Source organism: Osmerus eperlanus, chromosome 20, assembly GCF_963692335.1.
Source record: "Osmerus eperlanus chromosome 20, fOsmEpe2.1, whole genome shotgun sequence".
NCBI classification, from domain to species: Eukaryota; Metazoa; Chordata; class Actinopteri; order Osmeriformes; family Osmeridae; genus Osmerus; species Osmerus eperlanus.
The window spans coordinates 13,845,693-13,867,747 of record NC_085037.1 but is presented as its reverse complement, the minus strand read 5'-3'; the positions used below and the strand labels follow the sequence as shown (position 1 = coordinate 13,867,747).

General features: G+C 47.2%; 3 protein-coding genes and 1 long non-coding RNA gene across 5 annotated transcripts in view; 2 read left to right on the top strand and 2 right to left on the bottom strand.

Annotated features, from left to right (window-relative positions):
• Nucleotides 1–1,726, bottom strand: part of LOC134040580 (uncharacterized) — a 36,553-nt gene extending 34,827 nt beyond the window's left edge. Inside the window, exon 1 of the long non-coding RNA XR_009932890.1 lies at nt 1,697–1,726. This is a non-coding gene — a long non-coding RNA (uncharacterized LOC134040580). The remainder of the gene's footprint in view (nt 1–1,696) is intronic.
• Nucleotides 1,727–3,443: 1,717 nt separating this feature from the next.
• Nucleotides 3,444–11,793, bottom strand: LOC134040907 (cilia- and flagella-associated protein 69-like). Its single transcript, XM_062487075.1, has 23 exons — nt 11,520–11,793; nt 11,309–11,368; nt 11,125–11,190; nt 10,708–10,817; nt 10,543–10,619; nt 10,342–10,440; nt 10,001–10,153; nt 9,611–9,788; nt 9,390–9,513; nt 9,262–9,310; nt 9,054–9,175; nt 8,713–8,944; nt 7,991–8,155; nt 7,732–7,847; nt 7,524–7,642; nt 7,365–7,446; nt 7,084–7,276; nt 6,704–6,841; nt 6,546–6,622; nt 4,525–4,722; nt 4,304–4,390; nt 4,116–4,220; nt 3,444–4,033 (listed from the first exon to the last, which is right to left on the bottom strand). The coding sequence occupies exons 1-23, from the start codon at nt 11,775–11,777 to the stop codon at nt 3,860–3,862; spliced, it is 2,982 nt and encodes a 993-aa protein (XP_062343059.1). The 5' UTR covers nt 11,778–11,793; the 3' UTR covers nt 3,444–3,859.
• Nucleotides 11,794–11,856: 63 nt separating this feature from the next.
• On the top strand, nt 11,857–18,108 carry LOC134006795 (lysine-specific histone demethylase 2). 2 transcript variants are annotated; one of them, XM_062445835.1, is made up of 21 exons: nt 11,857–12,019; nt 12,342–12,475; nt 12,600–12,721; nt 12,836–12,925; nt 13,017–13,128; nt 13,238–13,351; nt 13,446–13,484; nt 13,585–13,777; nt 14,146–14,330; nt 14,433–14,603; nt 14,710–14,784; nt 15,009–15,143; nt 15,294–15,465; nt 15,568–15,695; nt 16,037–16,168; nt 16,267–16,341; nt 16,437–16,553; nt 16,634–16,759; nt 16,983–17,105; nt 17,191–17,343; nt 17,461–18,108. In XM_062445835.1, the coding sequence occupies exons 1-21, from the start codon at nt 12,004–12,006 to the stop codon at nt 17,542–17,544; spliced, it is 2,496 nt and encodes an 831-aa protein (XP_062301819.1). In that variant the 5' UTR covers nt 11,857–12,003; the 3' UTR covers nt 17,545–18,108. The 2 variants fall into 2 exon arrangements, with proteins under 2 accessions (XP_062301819.1, XP_062301818.1); XM_062445834.1 differs by having other exon boundaries at nt 11,861–12,475.
• Nucleotides 18,109–18,761: 653 nt separating this feature from the next.
• LOC134006991 (probable C-mannosyltransferase DPY19L4) overlaps nt 18,762–22,055 on the top strand; it is a 5,564-nt gene continuing 2,270 nt past the window's right edge. Inside the window, exons 1-10 of the mRNA XM_062446105.1 lie at nt 18,762–19,100; nt 19,423–19,525; nt 19,632–19,826; nt 19,997–20,121; nt 20,246–20,336; nt 20,441–20,562; nt 20,726–20,871; nt 20,972–21,095; nt 21,434–21,568; nt 21,776–21,907. Coding sequence (XP_062302089.1) covers nt 19,432–19,525; nt 19,632–19,826; nt 19,997–20,121; nt 20,246–20,336; nt 20,441–20,562; nt 20,726–20,871; nt 20,972–21,095; nt 21,434–21,568; nt 21,776–21,907 — 1,164 coding nt within the window. The 5' untranslated portion in view covers nt 18,762–19,100; nt 19,423–19,431. The remainder of the gene's footprint in view (nt 19,101–19,422; nt 19,526–19,631; nt 19,827–19,996; nt 20,122–20,245; nt 20,337–20,440; nt 20,563–20,725; nt 20,872–20,971; nt 21,096–21,433; nt 21,569–21,775; nt 21,908–22,055) is intronic.

Sequence of the window (22,055 nt, the reverse complement as noted above, 5' to 3'; positions counted from 1 at the left end):
CTTGTGTCTGTGCCGGGGGAGGGAACATAACGCCCGCCTGTGTTCAGAGATTCAGCGGCTCCAGCTGCCGCTCCCTCGCCGCAGAGCCGTATAACACAACAGCCTACATGGAAGCTGAAATTAGTTTTTGCAGGTTGGGATGTCTGATACTGTCCACGGTAGCCTGGTGGTTCTCAGAGACATGATTGTATCGAGGCACAGATCTGGGGAAGGGTGACCAGCCCTGTTCTGTTTAATATCATGATGAATATACTCCGAATGCAAAGGATTAGACTGTTTAATTGAGCACACAGTTCAACTTCGAACATGGCTGGTTCCCAGTGTCAAACTTCCGCTCCCAGCATCGGTTCCCACGGCGACTGAATGAGCGTCTCACGTTCCCATGAAAGTAGAAACTAAGGAAATACGTACAGAATGATACTGAGCAGAACGTCTGAGTTAGTACTGGCAGACAGCTGTGCAGCTTGTTCCACCAGTACATTTACTAATATAGAAAAATGTATTAGTTATAGAATGAGCCGTCAACATAAGGTTTAAGATAAATAAATATATGCTTAAATTTTGGGATGAAATGTGAGCTTTATTTGATATTCAGTTGTTCAAAATCTAGTACTTAAGACAGTAAAATACATTAATACATAAAACATAATGTTTGCTTTCTGGTTTAGAGTGGCAGAAGACATGAAGAACAGTTTCAGCATGTTTCTCGTGTCACATTCTGTGCTCAAATGTTTAATTGTAGGGTTTGGAAAATAACCTCTCTGGTTTGTGGTGTCGCCTTATGCTTAATTCAAGACATTCTAAAGTGTGCTTCAGCTACTGGTACAGATACCTTAGAGGATATGTGCAGGTCATATCTTATTGAATTAGGATCATGGGTGTGTAGATTTATAAAGTTAAACTACAGTTTATGAGTATGCTGGGTGTTTCTATAGTTTCAGACACTTCCATGTTTTCCTCCGGTACATCACAAACACTCTCAAACTGTCATGGCCGACACAGCAGCTCTTACTCCGCCCCTCACCATCCCTCCCAACATCCAACATCCCTGCAGCAACACACACAACCTTTCATCGACAACAACCAACACATACCCATTGAACCATACTGCTTGGTGAGTCTAAAATTCAAGTCTGTTACAGGTCCCAACCACTGACGTGTGTGGTGGTGTGCCGCCTGGTCCAGTTCTCTCTCCCTCCTCCTGGTCCAGTTCTCTCTCCCTCCTCCTGGTACAGATCTCTCTCCCTCCTCCTGGTCCAGATCTCTCTCCCTCCTCCTGGTCCAGTTCTCTCTCCCTCCTCCTGGTCCAGTTCTCTCTCCCTCCTCCTGGTACAGATCTCTCTCCCTCCTCCTGGTCCAGTTCTCTCTCCCTCCTCCTGGTACAGATCTCTCTCCCTCCTCCTGGTCCAGATCTCTCTCCCTCCTCCTGGTCCAGTTCTCTCTCCCTCCTCCTGGTACAGTTCTCTCTCCCTCCTCCTGGTCCAGTTCTCTCTCCCTCCTCCTGGTCCAGATCTCTCTCCCTCCTCCTCAGGCAGCGGGCTGTTTGAGGTGGGCCGTGTGTGACATCCGGCGGGCGCTGTAGAGAGACACTCCGATGCCCACAGATGCCATCATGAGGGCCACAGGGTTGACCAGGCTGCCCTGACACTGCATCTGGACTTCACCTGACACCTGGCTCTGAGCGGGGGGAACACACACACACACCACACCTGATTAGTAGGAGATAACATCCACCACTGACTAGAGGTGCCTCAAGCAGTAGGTGAGCATGGCTAAGTGGCCAAGAAGCAGTTGAGTCAAGTGGTCATGCTATCAACACTGTCATCACAAGAAACACTCACACTGTCATCACAAGAAACACTTCCCAGATTACATCTCTATCTGCTCTTCCTGCACCAAGTAATAAGTACTAAGTAATAGAAGCAGGGATTTGGTTCAAAAGGATAAGTACTCATAAACATGACATGATATCTGTCATGACGTCTGCACCAGCCGCTCACTAAAACATGAAGTTCCGTTCCCCTGAGCTGCAAACAAACGCAGCGGCATATTCCCTGAAGCTAACGTTCATTTCACAACTGACAAACACACAGTTGCAGAATAAGAGGGGCGTTATTGACAGATACAAACCTGGAGAAGACGGAAGTATCCAGGGGTGAGCCGTCCTAGCCTCAGGATCATGTCTACTGCCCAGACTCTGACAGGACACAAGCACCAAACAACAACATGACCACTGCACAGTTACATTTCCATTACACTCTTCAGGTATTGTAGAACTACTAGAAAACAAACACTGTACAGCCCATAATAACCACCACATCCACTACCCACCCGATTAGTGATACTGAGGTTCTTACATCAAGAAAAATCGATTAACCCTATCAATCAATATTTTAGGAAAAGACTGACTTTATTTGATGCAACAGAGTAAAGGACAGATTTAGCCAAAAGCAGAGACACATGCCAACACCCCCCCCCCCCCCCAAAAAAAAAAAACATGAGTCAATAAAGTATTAACATCAATAAAATCTTAAACTAACGGCTTTTCACAAAGAAAAAGAATACAGATCAGGAGGTGAACTGAAACAACTCACCTCGCAGCAGCCGAGCAACCAGACAGAGACTCAACCAGAGCTCCCGGAAAATACCCTGAATCACAGGGTCACTGAGAGAACTAATGTGTGTCTCTCCTCCTTTGTCCTCCATAGTCCCATCCAATGGGATGAATGGACTCACTCAGGCAGAACACCATCACACAGACACACTTACAGTACGGTGGAAAACCCTTGCCCTGTCAAGTGAGATCTGGTCATGTAGTCACTAAGCGACAGAGAGGGTGAGGCTGCATGTTGCACGCTTGAAGGGTTATGTGTGGTAATGCACTGCAGAGGGTTATGTAACAAGAACCAACTCACCCAGACTTTATTGGAACCAGCGTTTCTGTCATCTCCCCGGTAACAGGCCTTAGTCACCCCTTCATGACTATAATCTGAAGGTGAACCAGTTGTGAATAACATTCTGAACATCAGTATGGAGACAAACATGTAAGAAACTCTCTGAATAATTGATTGAATGCTTTCTGTTGTTACGTAAGACATCATCTCTGATAGCACTGTGAAGTTTCCAATCCTATAAGGTCTCTTACTTACCCACAAGAAGTCACATGAAATACTAAAGAAAACCTTTACTTAGTAATACTATAAACTCTATACAAGTGCCTGGTAACGAAACATTCATAATGAAGGGAGTCAGGTGGCTGAGCGGTGAGGGAAGCGGGCTAGTAATCCGAAGGTTGCCAGTTCGATTCCCAGCCGTGTCAAATGACGTGTCCTTGGGCAAGGCACTTCACCCTACTTGCCTTGGGGGAATGTCCCTGTACTTACTGTAAGTCGCTCTGGATAAAAGCGTCTGCTAAATGACTAAATGTAATGTAAATGTAATGAAGCCAGTTGAGTCAGCTATCCAGTAAATAAATTATGACCTTGAAATACCTCTGTGATTATTTAGTCTCTGACAAATAACATTTAAATTTCAAGTGTTTACTTGTTGAAAGTAATCATTTTACCCACTCAAACTTCAGTTCTAGAAATGTAATCATTGTCGACTCAAGCTTTGTTTTTGTTTTTTATCAATTTCAAACATCTTGTTTTTATTCTTATAAGAGCTGATATTTTCACATTTAATGTTGTGTACTTTTAATCGATTTCACAGAATTTACAGAAAATTTGATTTCCTAAGTTGAGCTACAATGAGTTTGTTACTTCTGATTTTAACACTTAGTAACAACAAATGAAAACTGGAGATAATGCAAGTTGTTATCATCACACACAATGAGATAAGGAAGCACAGATAAGAGTCTTTATGTGACAGACACGGTGCTGAAGTACTCAGGGTAAGGGGCCCCAGCAGGGACTGTTTTCAGGGCCCCTCCCTGGACGGGTAATCTCTCCAGGGCCAGCTCTGTGTCGGCCAGCGGGCCTCCTGTCACATGGGCGGGGGTGCTCTGGATGTTTATCATTCGCCCAGAAAAGGTCTAAACACACACACACACGTTAACATTTTAAAAGCAGTATTTTTTTTATAACAATTTAAATTCAGTATACAAATTCACATACCGTGGTTTGCAACCCCTGGATCTGTGTTGAGTGAAATACAGAACCGTTTGGTTTTGTCACAGGTCTGGACACATCAATAGACTTCTCCTGTAATGCTTTTGATTCCTGAAGAAAAACCAGAGTAATCCGTCACATCACCATCATAGTAACACTGTGGGAACAAATACGTATGAAGTGTGATGACGTACCTTCAGAATTTTGTAATGTGATGTCTTGGCAACGTAATGGTCCCATGACTGGGCTATAAGCTTCCGCTGTTTCCAGTTGGAGCTAATCTGTTCAATAAAAAGACATCATTAAGATGCAGCGACGCATTTATTATTAAAATGCACTGTATTCCCATCCCCCTACAATAACATAACAGAGAGATACGCACAAACATGGCAGACAGAGCTATGTGATCTCTCACCTCTGTGTACATGGCCTTCTCCTCATGGATGTCTGTGTCTGCCTGTCTCTCCAGGATGCTGGCTTGCTCAGCGATCACCCTCTTTGCCGTGTCCTCTGTCATCTGAGCGATGGTGTCCAGAGCTTCCATGTCTGGGGTGACCGGTCTCAGTCCCTCTAGGGTCAGCTCTCTGGAGATCTCATCCCACACCTCCCCGACCTGCAGCTCACCACCACACCAGCCTCATCACCACACCAGCCTCATCACCACGCCAGCCTCACCACCACCACGCCAGCCTCACCACCACGCCAGCCTCACCACCACACCAGCCTCATCACCACACCAGCCTCATCACCACCACGCCAGCCTCACCACCACGCCAGCCTCACCACCACACCAGCCTCACCACCACCACGCCAGCCTCATCACCACACCAGCCTCATCACCACCACGCCAGCCTCACCACCACACCAGCCTCACCACCACCACGCCAGCCTCATCACCACACCAGCCTCATCACCACCACGCCAGCCTCACCACCACACCAGCCTCATCACCACGCCAGCCTCACGACCACACCAGCCTCATCACCACGCCAGCCTCACCACCACACCAGCCTCATCACCACGCCAGCCTCACCACCACACCAGCCTCATCACCACGCCAGCCTCATCACCACGCCAGCCTCACCACCACACCAGCCTCATCACCACCACGCCAGCCTCACCACCACACCAGCCTCATCACCACGCCAGCCTCACCACCACACCAGCCTCATCACCACGCCAGCCTCATCACCACGCCAGCCTCACCACCACACCAGCCTCACCACCACCACGCCAGCCTCACCACCACACCAGCCTCATCACCACGCCAGCCTCACCACCACACCAGCCTCATCACCACGCCAGCCTCACGACCACACCAGCCTCATCACCACGCCAGCCTCACCACCACACCAGCCTCATCACCACGCCAGCCTCACGACCACACCAGCCTCACCACCACACCAGCCTCATCACCACGCCAGCCTCACGACCACACCAGCCTCACCACCACGCCAGCCTCACCACCACCACGCCAGCCTCATCACCACACCAGCCTCATCACCACCACGCCAGCCTCATCACCACGCCAGCCTCACCACCACGCCAGCCTCACCACCACGCCAGCCTCATCACCACACCAGCCTCATCACCACCACGCCAGCCTCATCACCACGCCAGCCTCATCACCACCACACCAGCCTCATCACCGCCACACCAGCCTCATCACCACGCCAGCCTCACCACCACACCAGCCTCATCACCACCACACCAGCCTCATCACCACCACACCAGCCTCATCACCACGCCAGCCTCACCACCACACCAGCCTCACCACCACCACGCCAGCCTCATCACCACACCAGCCTCATCACCACCACGCCAGCCTCACCACCACACCAGCCTCACCACCACCACGCCAGCCTCATCACCACACCAGCCTCATCACCACCACGCCAGCCTCACCACCACACCAGCCTCATCACCACGCCAGCCTCACGACCACACCAGCCTCATCACCACGCCAGCCTCACCACCACACCAGCCTCATCACCACGCCAGCCTCACCACCACACCAGCCTCATCACCACGCCAGCCTCACGACCACACCAGCCTCATCACCACGCCAGCCTCACCACCACCACGCCAGCCTCATCACCACACCAGCCTCATCACCACCACGCCAGCCTCATCACCACGCCAGCCTCACCACCACGCCAGCCTCACCACCACGCCAGCCTCATCACCACACCAGCCTCATCACCACCACGCCAGCCTCATCACCACGCCAGCCTCATCACCACCACACCAGCCTCATCACCGCCACACCAGCCTCATCACCACGCCAGCCTCACCACCACACCAGCCTCATCACCACCACACCAGCCTCATCACCACCACACCAGCCTCCCACTCTTACTCACTTTTCTGTCAAGCTTTCTTTAAAACATCCACACTGTGAGACTACTTTGCTCTCCAGCTTTACAGAATGTTTACCTTGAAGTCCAGGTATCTGTGCACAATACTCAGAGTGATGTAATCCTCTGTTGACAATCCATCTAGACCTTCAAACCCTGCATGAAGAGACTGTTAGCCAATATTCTCATTGTGACGTCAGTCCACAACCATGTCTTGAAAAACAAGGTGTTCCTTACCTATCTTACAGAAGACGGAGTAGATCTTGGAGCGCAGGTTTTCAGACACCTCCATCACAGCTGGGCTGGGTCTGTTAGCCGGCATAGACACGTGGGAACTCTCCTCTTGGTGGCAGTACAGAACAGGCTTCTTGGGATCTGGGCATTATTAGGGAAAACATCCTCACAATTATTATTTTGAGGATTATTAATTATTACTTCAATAATCATTTATTGTCACCTTGATTTTCTTTTCATAGAATTCAAGTCTACGTAAAACTAAGTAGCTTAGTCTGTGTGCTATTTTGTGGTTGTAGCTGTCAAGGCAGGGCCCTAGGTTTCATGATCATGGGTGGGACGTGTTGAAGACAGACCTACGCCCCTGTGTCAGGGAACCCCACCTGCTATCCTGCCATGCAGGTCTCGGCTAACCTCCAGCTCCTCCTCCTCCTGCCTCCAGAGATGCAGGAGCAGCCCCGCGGAGCGCAGCCCCCCTGGGCCCCGCCACGCCAGGACATGAGTCAGTGTCTTGGGATTGTCACACAGGTCCTGCAGGGTGCCCAGGATCACGCTTCGCATGTTGCCGGGACTCGACTGCATGGGAGACAGAATCACAACACGGTACAGGACAGGGAAGCTTGGCTGAGCTTGACGTTGTGTGAACCTTCTGGAAGATTCTTACGTGGAGGAGATCCAGCAGCAGAAACACTCCTTCTTTGGCCAGAAAGTAATCTTCCGTCGTGTAGCACCCCACAATACAAGACCTGGGTCATACAGGAATTATACAATATTACACAGCTGCAAAATAAGTTTATACGATTCTGTGGGTCTGTGAACTGACCAGACACAGTCCACCGTGGAGAGGATGAGGATGTTGTGTCCCAGACCGCTGGAAAACTTCTCTGGGTTCATTCTGAGGAAATGCACCGTCATCTCCACTCCCTCAGATCCAAACAATTCCTGTGGCGCAACAGGAATAATAAACACTACGTTATCAAACAAAAACATTAATGATCAGTTATCATCTTAGGTTTTGTCACAGGCTCTACCTTTCTGTGTAGATCGTTTTCACACAGCGCTGATAAGATTATCTGAATATCAGCCTTGATCTCCAGGGTAACAACATCCTCTTCCTCTGGGCTTTCTACCATCTGCATCACAATCCCTGAGAACACAGACCACAAGGTTACAGAAACACCTTTTAGTAGCTATTTGTAAGACTGTTATCTTCCTAAGAAAAGTTATCTTCCTACAGACTGACATAAACTTCATGTTTCCATAAGGGGAGTTTCCCTCCTCCTGAAGTACCTAGCAACTGGCTGATGGCTCCTTGATCACAGAGCCCCTGGTTGATTGCCTCGTTGCCAAGGGAAGCCATGGCCCTCAGCAGCCTCACACAGTAGCGCATCTGAGCCATCTTGCTGCCCCGCCCCCCGGCGCCGTGGAAACTGTGGCCCTGGCCGAAGTAGGTGTCTGTGGGGAACAGATCAAGTCAAGTGACTGTGAGGAGTGGAAACAAGCAGCCTATCTATTGTTCCTGCCTAGCCCCCGGGAGATCTCACCCCGCTCAGCGCACCTGCCCAGCCCCCCAGAGATCTCACCCCGCTCAGCGCACCTGCCCAGCCCCCAGGAGATCTCACCCCGCCCAGCCCCCGGGAGATCTCACCCCGCCAAGCCCCCAGGAGATCTCACCCCGCCAAGCCCCCAGGAGATCTCACCCCGCCCAGCCCCCGGGAGATCTCACCCCGCCCAGCCCCCAGGAGATCTCACCCCGCCAAGCCCCCAGGAGATCTCACCCCGCCCAGCCCCCAGGAGATCTCACCCCACCCAGCCCCCAGGAGATCTCACCCCACCCAGCCCCCGGGAGATCTCACCCCGCTCAGCCCCCAGGAGATCTCACCCCGCCCAGCCCCCGGGAGATCTCACCCCGCCCAGCCCCCGGGAGATCTCACCCCGCCCAGCCCCCGGGAGATCTCACCCCGCCCAGCCCCCGGGAGGTCTCACCCCGCCCAGCCCCCGGGAGGTCTCACCCCGCTCAGCGCACCACTCCAGCAGCAGCAGCAGGCAGGTGCTGCCCTTGCAGCTCACGTACTCCTCCTGCAGCAGGGGAGCCACGCTGGCCAGGGTGGCCAGGGCCTGCAGCTGCAGCTCCTCCTGCTGGACGGAGGTCCAGTGGCGGGGCCCCGGGGGGCCCCTGGGATGGGGGCTGGGGGGCCTCACCAGCAGGAGCAGGGCCACCACTACACCACCCTCTCTGAACAGCTAGGAGGATACAGAACGCGAGTTCAGGACAATTATTCAGGTGCAAAACCTGCTTTAGTAGTTGTGTTATAGTCAGCTAGTGGGTTTAGTGGGGAAACAAACACCTTACCTGCAGGGCAGACAGGTCCTTTGACATGACAACAAACAAGTTCAGTAGCAGCTTCTTCATCTCAAAATCTTCATTATTGTAGGACAGCTTGAGATTTTGGACTAAAGGGTTGTGACTTTTCACTAGAAATTGAAACATAATCTGTTTAAAACGTATACAGACTTTTTACGATAGTATTTTTATTTCTGAACCATTTATTGTTACTCACTCTCTGGAAATGTGCCAATAATAATGAGCTGTTTGGCAAATAAACTCTCCTGTAATAAAATTTTGTGATAAGAAAACAAACAATCCAAAATGAGAATAAACCTCCTCCTGTCACAGAGCAACACTTACAATAAGTGGAGATTTGGGATTTTCAGCAATGAGGGTTGTGATCACGAGCAGGTCATTCCTGAGTTGAGAATCATAATGCCGGTAGCCGTTTAACAGCAGCTTCAAAAAGGCTTCTTTCAGAGCCCTACAATTCAAACACAAAATTAACCTTTTAACCGCCTTTTATGTAGTTTATTTATGATATGACTGACCATGAAGTACTGTATAATAGAACCACCCACACAATACAGTCCATGTTGCTTAGCTGAGATGAGACCTCATCTTTGCAGCCTCGCTCTAGCAAGTTCCACAAGATCTCAGAAGAGCGGAACAGGATTTGTCCAGTTGGGTCTGGGTCATTCATATGGAAGCAGACTATCTGGGCCCCCTGAGCCTTCAGCACATGGCCACAGTTTACATCTGAGGAAGAAAAAAACAAATATAAGCAACAAGGTGCAATTATAAGAAAATAGGACCATTGACATTGACAGCGGGACACCGAATGTCAAGATTGTGATTGGTCCTCCTTAAAGAACTGCTTTATTCTAAGAGCTACTTAATCTAACAAGGGAGTTAATCTGCTTGATAGCCTTCTTTTTTTTCCATCCTTGTGGCTGAAAGCTGGTATTTACCAGAAGAGCCTGTCAGCTTCTGAAGAGTCTGTAGGACCTGCCTGTAAACAGACGGCTGGTTCTCCAGCAGGGAGGTGGACAGGACCAGGGTCTCTGCCAGGCCACTCTGCTCCAACAGACCCACTACATAGCCCAGGGCTGTAGGCTGCGGTCCTGCAGAAACACAGCATTTCCACACGCTTCTTTAGACCCCAATATTACATCAACTCAGACAGGTTTTAGAATGTGGAATGCACACAGGCTGCCAGAATGCAATTAGATCACTTTACTTAATGTCAATATATACTGTTTGTTGAGATAGATATAAGTAATAGCTTTTATCTTTGAGAGCCAGTCCATACCATCCACTGACTGCTTAGATTCCACAGGGCTGTATAACGACTTGATAGAGTCACAGATCTCGTGTCTGACTTCAGCATGTGGCACTCTCATCAAGTACCCTGTCAGTAGAGAAACAAACTGGTTGACTGTTAACCTTTTGGAGAAGCACTACATTAAATAAACCAAATAAATACAGTTGGAAGATTCACATCGCTTCATACCTATCTGAGAGATACACTCTCTGACAGCAGGTGCATAGGTGATCTCATCAGACACTTTCTCCTTCAGGAAGGGAAGCCTGGAGAAAGCATGTCAGATGCAAAGAGTGAGATGGATATCATGAGAAGAACAGATCACTTTTTTAATAGGCTGAAACAGATTGTTACCTGCACACTTTCAGGAAGTCGCAGAGCACTGAGGCATATTCAGGCTGATCCTTAGACTTCTCCGCACATATGTTTACAATCTTAAAAATGTCAGCGAGTTCTTTCAAAAGCTTGACATTTTAATTTAAGGACATACACCAACATGAGATGAAATACATTTAAAAAACAGTATGTCACCTCACTGAGGCAGACAGTGAATTATACTGGCTATTTCTGTGCAAGGAAAATGCTGACACAGAAAGCAATAGGCAACGCTGTTAAATTGGAATCTTGGGAATTAGCTTACGCTTCAGTCCTTGTCAACAAGACATTATGCTAACAGCGCCTGCGTCCAGAACATCACAAATAACATAACAAAACCATGACATGTTATTTAAGAGAAATCAAGGTAGTAAAAATGTGGAAGTAAAAGGATACAAATCCTCTTTGACATTTCTTCAATAGTTTCTTGAACACAAATAGATGCCTCTCTTTCAATTTACCCTTCAGAAAAAAAGAAATTCGTTTTAAAGTTCGCTAGAAATGTGAATTGTTGATAACAGTATAGTCTATTGAAGAAAAAAGTTTTAGAATCCAAATGTGAAGATATACTTTGACTTACTGTTAAAGGATCTTCAAGAAGATTAATTACGCGACTAAGTTCAAGGGGCTTGGGGACCACCTTAAAAAGAAAAAGAATACATTTAGCTGAATTATTGTCATCATGTGAAATAAGACATTTAAATGCATCACATTTTGTAGACGAACTATTATTTTTACTATAAGACATGAATACATATAAATACTGCAGGAGACACACTGATATCCGGTACCCCAAGCGTGTCACTGCTGTCCGTTCCAATATTTTTGACAAGTGGAATCTCAGGTTTTCTGCGATGAACTTTGACTTTGGATCCATTTTCTGTTGTCATCCAATGACTTTGAGTCATTTCGGTTACTGAAGTGGGCATTGCAAAAGCATACCACAAATAAAATAAAAGGCGACCTAGCAAATAGTTAGAACAAGTAAAGAAAAGCACATTGCTACTGCTGAACGGCCAGTGCTTGGCTTTCCACACAACCAAACGCATGTATTCGTTGCTATGGTTATCCATCTGCTACGGAAAGCAGGAGACGTCAAAACACTAGAAGGGAACGCCCATCTTTTTCCCTTCTACACCGGAAGTGGGATTTGATAACAGCGTCGCATTGATTTTCTCCACATTAAAACAACAACAAAGACACATTTATTCAATAAATAAGACGTCGTCCTGGCTGATTAAAATATATAACCAAAAACAGAGAGTCGGCACAGCAATGCTGACGGATGCAGGTCAGCGTTTTTCTCTGTTGAGTGCATGCACTGAGAATGTTGTTTGACAGTTCTGAATCGCCAACTCGTCTAGGCTGAGGATGGTCTGTAAACCAAGCTAGCGTTTGTCACATTTGCTTGCAAACTACTAAATCAGTGAACTTGTGATTTGCGTAGAATGAACATAATTCATTCTTGGTCCTTGTTCCTGATATGCTGATATGTTCCTGATTGTGCCAATCATTAGGGTATTTAATTTCGCTATGTGAATTGGTTAAAAACGGTGGTAGGCTAAAGTTCTTTGGCATTCCGTTATAATAAAATATGCAACAACAATTTCCAGATGCTTCCGGCGCAAAGAGGCCCAAGAAGAGAACAGCAGCGATGGATTCGCCGGGAGATGGCCAGTCCTTACGCTCCTCTGGAAGGCAGAGCAACGTCAGAGTGAAGCGCAGCAACAACCCTCCTCCTGGGCAGGTATGCAGGAATACTCAGGTGACACTGAGTAGCTTGCTTTGTCATTGGTCCATCTTATACCTATTGCAACTACTGATGTTCTACATGTTATAGTGTATATTAATTTGTATATTATATGATGAAGACTAAAAGGAAGTCCACCGACACAGAGGAAGAGGATGACCAGTGTGATAAGAAGTACAGGAAGTGTGAGAAGGCTGGATGCAGCGCCACGTACCCAGTGTGTTTTGCCAGTGCGTCTGAGAGGTATCGTTTCCACCTCTACATGTTTTATAACCTTGAAAGAGAGAGAGAACATATTCTACGAGAGTATTTCTGTGACTGCGTAACTGTTTTCAAATAGACTATTATTTATTTTAGGTGTGCAAAAAATGGCTACACATCTCGCTGGTACCACTTGTCTTGTGGAGAGCACTTTTGCAATGAGTGTTTTGATCATTACTACAGAAGGTACCGTATATAGCCAAAAAAAGATATCTAATTTGTTTACGCAGATGTTGATCTAAATGTAATTACAACTTTGTTTTCTTGGGTTTTCCAGTCACAAAGATGGCTATGAGACATACGCTTCCTGGAAAAAGGTCTGGACAGGAAATGGGAAGAGTGAGCCTAGTCTAAAAGCTTTCATGGCCGACCAGCAGCTTCCATACTGGGTGAGAACGGCTGCCATCCTGCCACTCAAAACATTTATAATCACCGTGCCCTACTTTCCATCACACTGACTGTAAACATAAAACTCCTCCCCATGCGACCGGTTTCCAGGTCCAGTGCACCAAGGCAGACTGTGGAAAATGGCGTCAACTCACCAAGGAGATCCAGCTCACTGCTTCGCTAGCGGCCACATATCGCTGTGGGATGAAGTTCAACAACGTCAAGGTGACTGGGAAGACGTCAAAGTTCACAGATAATCATCAATTTGTCAGTTGACATGCTTTGTTGATGTAATTTTGTGTTGTGTTCACGCTCCCAGACTGAAGGACAAGACCAGTGCTCTCTACCAGAGGATTTGGTGAGTAAGAGCTTCACAAATGATCCTCTGGTTGTGTAATACTTGTGAGCCTTTCGTGGACACTACCATGCTCTTGCCTTGTCGCTCCTGTCGTCCACAGAGAGTGGCTGAGGTGACTGACAGCTGGTGGCATTCCATGTTGATCCTGCCCCCGTTGTTCAAGGACAGCCCTGCCAGCCCGTTCCTCTTGTCCTACTACCCAGACTGTGTAGGCATGAGCCCCTCCGGGTCCCCTAGCAACCAGTGCCTGGCTGAGCTGAGGGTGGATCACTGCAGGGCCGTCCAGCCCCAGAGTAAGTCTGGAGGAGGGAGAGGATAACACCCACAGTGCAGTATCTGGACAGTGCCATGATGTTATGGGAAAACCGGTCAGGAGAAACAACTTGTAATGTAGAATCAAATCCAATCACATTGTATTTGTGTATCCCTTTTAATAAGCAGTGTCACAGAGGGCTTCACATACGCCTGTAGAACTGTACCTAAACCAACCTTAACCTTCCAGGTGTAGTGTAGTACAGTGATCCATACCTACATTCTGTAGCGGTGAGGTTAAGAGCGTCTGCTAAATGACTAAATGTAAATGTAAGTTTGTGTCTGGTTTACTGCTATGGTTCAACAGGTCCAGTGAGTCAGACGTTCTTATGCTTTGTAACATGTTCAGTTCCAGGGTTGTGTCGGTACTTCCAGCCCTTCTACCAACCCAACGAGTGCGGTAAGGCCTTGTGTGTGCGACCAGACATGATGGAGCTGGACGAGCTATACGAGTTTCCGGAGTTCTCTCGAGATCCCACCATGTACCTGGCCCTGCGCAACCTCATCCTGGCCTCCTGGCACAGGGACTGCATGGTACGCACACCGCTTTCTAAAGATGTCCACCGCACCTCAAAGCCTACTAACCCTACTGGAGTATAAGAGGGCCTCGTAGTAAATACACAGCTTTGTGTCCAGGAAGTGCTGACTCCCCAGAAGTGTGCTCCTCACATCATCGTGCGAGGACTGGTGCGGGTGCGATGCGTGCAGGAGATGGACAGAGTTCTCCACTTCATGACCAGGAAGGGGCTGATCAACACAGGAGTTCTTTCCGTCCAACAGGCTCTTCTCCCGGAAAGATACCACAACGTGAGTGTGTCAGTTTGACCCTTGGTTTCTACCATGCCTTGGACCATGTTCTAGTTTTGTGCTGTGGCCTGTATCTGATGTTGTTGTGTCACTTTTATGATTGTAGAAGAATGTGATCGTCATAGGAGCAGGGGCCTCGGGCCTGGCCGCTTCAAGACAGCTACAGAATTTTGGCATGCAGGTAACCTTTTCAGATCCAATCAAATTTTATTTTTGTATCTTTTTTTAAAGCAGTGTCACAGAGGGCTTCACACATGCCCAGTGCACCTACACCAGCCTAAACCCCTTTTCAGGAAATCTCTGATTTCTGCTGTCAAACAAGTGCTGTCCACTGGCATGCATGCCAGTGGGACTGAGTTTGTCTGCTAGTCTCTGCTCTGACCCTGGGTGGTTGTCCTTGCGTAGGTGGTGATCCTTGAGGCGAGGGGCCGTATAGGAGGTCGGGTCTGGGATGATACGTCCCTAGGCATCAACGTTGGTCGTGGGGCTCAGATCGTGAACGGCTGCATCAACAACCCCATCGCACTGATGTGTGAGCAGGTGTGTGCTGTGGAAGTTTTCCAAGCTTTTGTAACCTACCTGGATCCTGCGTCACTGCGTCACCGCTTCCTGTTCCCTGTCAGCTGGGTGGGGAGTCACCGTTGCCAGCATTGTTTTCCATTCGTCATTTGTTCCTTCTTGTTTGTGCAGCTGGGAATTAAGATGCACACCCTGGGAGAGAGGTGTGATCTTCTCCAGGAGGGAGGCAGGGCCACAGACCAGGCCATCGACAAGCGCATGGACTTCCACTTCAACGCCATCTTGGATGTGATCTCAGAGTGGAGGAAGGACAAGTCTCAGCACCAGGACACGCCTCTGGGAGGTGAGCTGCCACACAACCCCAACGCAGACTGTCAATTCAAACATAAGTGGCCATATTAAATCGACTTTTGCGCCTTGCTGATTGAAAACATGTCACCCTCAGAAAAAATCCAGGAGGTTTACAAGAACTTCCTTCAGGAGTCTGGGATCCAGTTCAGCGAGCTGGAGCAGACGGTACTTCAGTTCCACCTCAGTAACCTGGAGTACGCCTGTGGAAGCACACTGGACCAGGTCTGAAAATGAGCTCACAAGTGAGACTACTAACCAGCTACGCCGCCGAAAAGCTAGCTCTTTGCTGGCGTGGTTGTGGTGCATTTACACCTAAGGAGTGAGTTTAACCAGGGTTCGAATTACGGGGGGGATTGGGGGGGTTTTACCCCCCCTAATTAAGACTTGGACCCCCCCCAAAAGAGGTAAAAACAACAGGTCGGAGGGGTCGATACATTTATATACCTGTAATTGTAAATATTACTTTATGCCCTGGAGAAGAAGTTGACCCCCCAAATTGTCATTGTATAATTCGCACTCTGAGTTTAACCAGTTCACATCGGCTACATGTACTCGTTTCGCAGGTGTCCGCTAGATCCTGGGACCACAATGAGTTTTTCGCCCAGTTCTCCGGAGACCATACTCTGTTAACCAGCGGCTACTCCACAATCCTCAACAAACTCTCAGAGGGCATTGACATCCGCCTCAGGAACCCAGTAGGACTCCCAACTTCCATTCAGTTTTTGGTTGCCCCTCAACATATAAATGCACCTAAAGCAACAGTAACAATAACAATTGTTTGTTTTAAATTCAGGTTCAAGTTATCGACTACTCAGGAGATGTTGTCAAGGTTACCTCCTCCAACGGTGCTCAGTGGACAGGACAGAAAGTAGGATTTTATCTTTTTCTCACTTCACTCCCTTTTGTACTTCAGCTGTTCAAACATTACACTGACACTGATCTGGTGTTCTGTCTTTTTTCTAGGTCCTCGTTACTGTCCCATTGACATTACTTCAAACAAATTCAATTCAATTTATCCCTCCTCTTCCTGAAAGAAAGCTGAAAGCCATCCATAGTCTTGGAGCAGGTATAATTGAGAAGGTAAGTGGATAAAAAATTACTTGTTTACAGACAACACAGGGAACTAGTTCATGCAGCCTAAGCAGAACTTGTCTCTACAGATTGCACTACAGTTTCCATATAGATTTTGGGACAGCAAGATCCAAGGAGCAGACTACTTCGGTCATCTTCCTCCTCGTCCAGAGAAGCGAGGGATGTTTGGCGTGTTCTATGACATGGATCCACAGGTTTGAGTTCCAGTTGGTTAACTTACCAGCGACAGATGTATCGGCCCAGTTTCCCAGACATGGATTCAGCCTAGGTGCTAAAGTCAGGGACAAATTAAATGAAGATCTCAATTGAAAAAGTTTAGGCTAGGACTAGGCTTAATCCATGTCTGGGAAACTGGGCCACGAAGTCAATTCTGAATCCTAAAGGCCAGATAAGAGTGATGTATGGCCCACTCCACAGAGACAGAAGAGCGTCCTGATGTCTGTGATCACCGGGGATGCTGTGCCTTCCATCATCGCCATGGGAGACGAGGAGGTGGTGGAGGAGGCCATGAAGGTGCTTCGTGAACTCTTCAAGGACCAGGTGAGACCAAAAGTCAAGAGAAATGACACACCAGACAGTCTACACTATCTAAGCACACTTTTCTTGTTCCTGTGTTTGTGGACAGGAAGTCCCAGAGCCGGTAAAGCACTTTGTTACACGCTGGAGCAAAGACACGTGGTCTCAGATGTCATACAGCTTTGTGAAGACAGGGGGCAGCGGTGAGGCGTATGATGTCATTGCTGAAGATGTGCAGGGAAAAGTATTTTTTGCTGGCGAGGTTAGTCTCTTATCATTGTTACTTACATGCATTTGTTAAGGTTATATTCCTCAGAGAAAATTCCAGATAAGAAGGTGATATTTATTGTGTTAATATTAGCTGTTTTTCTGTTTGCAGGCAACAAATCGACACTTTCCTCAGACAGTAACAGGAGCCTATCTGAGTGGGGTCCGGGAAGCTAGTAAAATAGCTGCCTTGTGACTTCGAAACCCTGCCTCGAAACCCTGCCTTGAATCCTTTGAAACATTTATACATCAACTTGTCACCTACCACCATGATAAAACAAGATTTTCTTGACTTCACTCAATCTACTGTACTTTGTGCGAAGGCAGGATTCAGTGAGGAATTGACCTAATTCACAATAAACACCTGACTGCCTGACAACATCCTATAGATAATGAGACACTCACCGAGAACCCTGTCACTGTATTTATGTCCAAAACTATGAACTAAAATGGACAACTGGGTATAATGTTCAAATTCGTACTTGTTTGTAGCACTTCTGATGTGATTTATCACATGGCATGTTTGAGATAGGAATGAAAGTTTTGAAACACCAAATAAAAATGTTTTGTAGTGTTGTCTAGTGTTTTTACCTACAGGATGAAATCCTGAGGTCTGATAATTTATAGAATTTTTATATCATAATGATTTAATTGTATCCTAATTAGGTTACCATGTGTTTGAGTATTTATGCTGTTATTTTGTCAGCTGTCACAATGCCTGAGTATTTATAATGTGTAATAAAAGTAACATGCAACTGTCTGTTGGCAGTAAGAATGCACTGACAATTTAACAAAAGAAGATGGACATGTCAACAGTACGCGTATTGGTATGATGTCCTGAAGACACAAAATTACGGAGCCGTGGGAGGGGGGGGTACATTTAGTAAATTTTCGAGAGAAAAAAACTCGAGCTCGCTTCTTTTTTTCCTTGCACAGTTGATTGCAGTGGGCCAATGCAAGTTTTTTTCAGAAGACATACAACTGTACGATGACAGCAAAAGTTGTTCCATATAAATCTACAAAGTTTCATTAACAAAATTCGAAGAACAAGGAGAAAAAAATCCCTGTGTAAACAGAGATGTAAATGATAAGTATCAATATAAAGAGGAGTAATTCAATTCTTTATAAATGTGGGCCAATGCAAGTTTAGGCAAAATGTCAGTTGGTCTTTGTCAACATGAAGCTATTGGCGTTTAGGTCATGATGAATTTAAGGTCATTAAAAAAATTGTAAGAATTTTACAAATAATTTACCGACAGGCTATATGTAAATATTTTGATATTTATTCATTTTTCATACTTGGCAGCCCACCTGTAGGCCTATTACCGGTCCAGGTCCAATGCTTGATTCACCTCTTTTAACGTTGAAATCAATTTCGTCCGTTAACCCTAGCAGAAACGACACTGCCATCTAGTGTTATCAGTGAGGATCCGCCAGGCAGACCAGTGTAGGCTACTGCTGCCTCAGAAAGTCCAAGGAAGTAGCCGGCTAGCTAGCACTAATGCACCTAGCTTGTGCTTTGCATGATCAATTTCTCATGTCCATCGCTTTCAAGGCTTGGTAACTTTAGACTTATTGGCAACCAGGCTTCCAATGTGATTTCTGCCATGTGAAAACTCACAGGCATCCGGCTACCTGACGTTAGCTATATAACTAGCTAACTAGTAGCTCTTACAGTACTAGCTAAGGTCGCTTTGCTAGTACCAGCTACAGGTACCTTGCTAGCCGGTGTTAGCGAAAAATCCCTCTCAGGTGAGTGATATAATTATGATTGATTGAGCATGATGTAAAAAGAACATTTTAGTCTTCCGTTGCTGGGTTGTTAACTTTCTATCGGGTGTTACAGTACCGAGTTTGCTTGCTCGTATTGTAAAAGGTGGGGTTACAGTAGACTTTCAAATACCAAAAAGTGGTTGACCAGCTAGCCAAGCTAAAGACTAGCTACCTTATTCTGGCTGAGATAAAATGCGGAATAACGGTTGACTATTTGGTGGTTGCGGCAGGGAAGTGTGCTGTACTCAGGCCATGACAAATAATGTATTATGTCAATGTTGTTGCTGCATTGTTTTGCTAGCTGCAGGACATGGCTGAGGTAAGATGTCGGAGGGCGGTGTTGCCAGTAGAGCGACAGGATGGCGAGGAAGACCTGGAGTCCAAGGACAACCCGCATAATTCAGGTACTGGAACTACTCTTTGAGGCAAGAAACACATTGTTGTAGTAAAATGTCGACGTGTATTGGAGCGCATTTCCGACTGGATAAAATACTGAACGTTTATCTACAGGAGATCCAGTCAGTCATGATGATGTAGATGCCACAGACGTGGGTGGTGTAGAAGGGACACAGGAGTCTGTAAAGAAGCGGGAAGAGAAGGACCAGGGAGAAACTAAGCCGGTGGAGGAGAAAACGGGAGAAAAGGAGGACGAGACCGACAAACAGATGCCGTCTCCTGTTAAAACATCCACACGCTCCAGTAGATGTGAGTGATTTCAAGTACAGTAGCTTGACTCACCGTCCAGCAGTACAAAGGGCACCTTTACAAATGGTGTGTGTTTTAAGTAAAGGATGACGAGAGTGAGATACAAAGAGTAAGTTAAAGCTTCAAATTGTCGTTTTCAAACGTGCTCTTCTTGCCTTACTAACGTGCAGCGGTGATGCTTCAGCGGCTAGTGAAGCTGTTCTTTGGCTGCCTAGCAGCGGTGACCTGTGGGATGATGTATGCGGTATATCTCTCCACATACCACGAGAGGAAGTTCTGGTTCTCATCCAGACAGGTGGGTAGCAGTGTCCTTGTAGTGTCTGCCTCTGCATGGCCTGTACTTTTACTCTCTGGAAAGATATATTATATAAATATTCTCAATGGTGCTGTTCTGTGTGTTTAATATTATTTTGTACTAGGAACTGGAGCGTGAGATAACCTTCCAGGGTGGCAGTGGACTGTACTACTACTACTATAAACACATGCTGACGGCACCCTCGTTTGAAAGAGGTCCGTTTAGTTTTACTTGACTTACTCGCCCAGCTGAAAACGAGCTGAACTAGATGTGAACTGTGTGTGGAGCCTTCTCACTCACCTCCTGCTGTTTGCTCCAGGTGTCTACGAGCTGACCAGAGACAACAGGACCGTGTCTGGTCAGACCATCAACGTGGTGGAGCGCCTGTCTCTCTACCCAGAGCTAGTCACCAGCCTCCTGTACAGAGTCACTGGGAGTCAGGTCGGTTCACTTTAACCACATTCTCAAACCAAAACTTTGAACCAACAGATCACCATGCAAGTGTTTTAAACTGCGGTAGATCTCTGTTAGTGCACGTGTGTTAAGACTCATGGGGTGTGTTTAGGAGAGGGCCTGTGTATGACGAGAGCCACTCTCTGTTCAGGAGGTGATCGAGCCTGTGTACTTCTACATCGGGATGGTGTTTGGTCTCCAGGCCCTGTACGTCACAGCCCTGTTTGTGTCCAGCTGGGTGATGAGTGGGACCTGGGTGGCAGGTATGCTGGCCGTGGCGTGGTACGTCATCAACAGGTGAGTCACAGGCAGGTAGAGACACTGTCTAGTCTGGTCGCAGAGCCCTGTCCTCTGTATGAGCCCTGTGTTAACTCCTCTGGGTGGTGCTGCCCCCCAGGCCAGACACGACCAAGGTGGACTATGCCATCCCACTGAGGGACAACTGGGCCCTGCCATACTTCTCCTGCCAGGTGGCAGCCTTGACTGGGTTCCTCAGTAACAACATCAACTCTGCCACAGAGGTCACGATTACTGTTATACTAAAGGCTAATTAGCAGGAATAGGGATTAGGAAAGAATAATTTTGTTGTACATTTTCTACATGTTATCTTGTTTACTGTATGCACCTGCCCACCAAAGTAAATTCCTTGTTTGTGACCACTTACTTGGCGATTACACTATTCTGATTCTGATCATAATTAATTAAAATTGTTCCAAGCTTTTCAAGCAATAGTTCAAGCAAAAGAATCCTCATAAAACACGTCCATATTTGGAAAATTATTATTAGTGGTTTTACTACTCTACACTGGTTAGTACTGCCATGTTCTCGTGTGTTCCACTGACACGCTGGCATGATTCAGATGTTCTGCTATCTTCTGATGAGCGCCACAACCTTCACGTTCGTCCTGGTGTGGGAGCACAGTCACTACGTGCTGTTCGTCCAGGGCTTGGCTCTCTTCCTGCTGGACAGCTTTGACCTTGTACAGCCACGCAAGGTACAACTGCTGTCATCCACTAGTCCCTACGACTGTTGTTACTGAGCAAGGTGTCAACAGTAATGCAACCAAAGTTATAGAATATATCAATAACTAACAATATATTGTGCAGTTGATATGGTTCAAAACTCTCTATTTCCTTTCTCATTCTCTCTCTCCCCCCATCCCTCTCTCTCCCCCCACCCCACCCCTGTCTCTCCTGGGCAGATCGCTGACATTCACAAGGTGTACCTGAGCTCCGTGTTCCTGGCCTACGTGCTCCAGTTCCAGAACCCTCGTCTGCTCAGCTCTCCTCTGCTCAGCCTGCTGGTGGCCTCCGTCCTCGCTAGGTACTTCCAGGTACAGTCAGCCTCTCTGGAGCTCTTCTCTGGTCCAGACACACACTTTACAAGCCCCTGATTTCTTTACCTGTGCGCATGTGAATTCATTTTTTTATTTATTTGAGAAACTAACAAACAGCAACAAATGTGAATTCTAAAACTGAAAC

Bases quoted from the DNA above. Each gene is read 5' to 3' on its own strand.
- LOC134040907 (XM_062487075.1), bottom strand. From the start codon at position 11,777: ATGCGTTTGGTTGTGTGGAAAGCCAAGCACTGGCCGTTCAGCAGTAGC. The intron at 7,643-7,731 runs GTAGAGCCTGTG...GTTGCGCCACAG, and splicing joins AAAACGATCTACACAGAAAG to GAATTGTTTGGATCTGAGGG. The intron at 4,723-6,545 runs GTAAACATTCTG...GGTGAGCTGCAG, and splicing joins ACAGATACCTGGACTTCAAG to GTCGGGGAGGTGTGGGATGA.
- LOC134006795 (XM_062445834.1), top strand. From the start codon at position 12,323: ATGCAACAACAATTTCCAGATGCTTCCGGCGCAAAGAGGCCCAAGAAG. The intron at 12,926-13,016 runs GTACCGTATATA...TGGGTTTTCCAG, and splicing joins TTTGATCATTACTACAGAAG to TCACAAAGATGGCTATGAGA. The intron at 17,344-17,460 runs GTTAGTCTCTTA...TTCTGTTTGCAG, and splicing joins AAGTATTTTTTGCTGGCGAG to GCAACAAATCGACACTTTCC.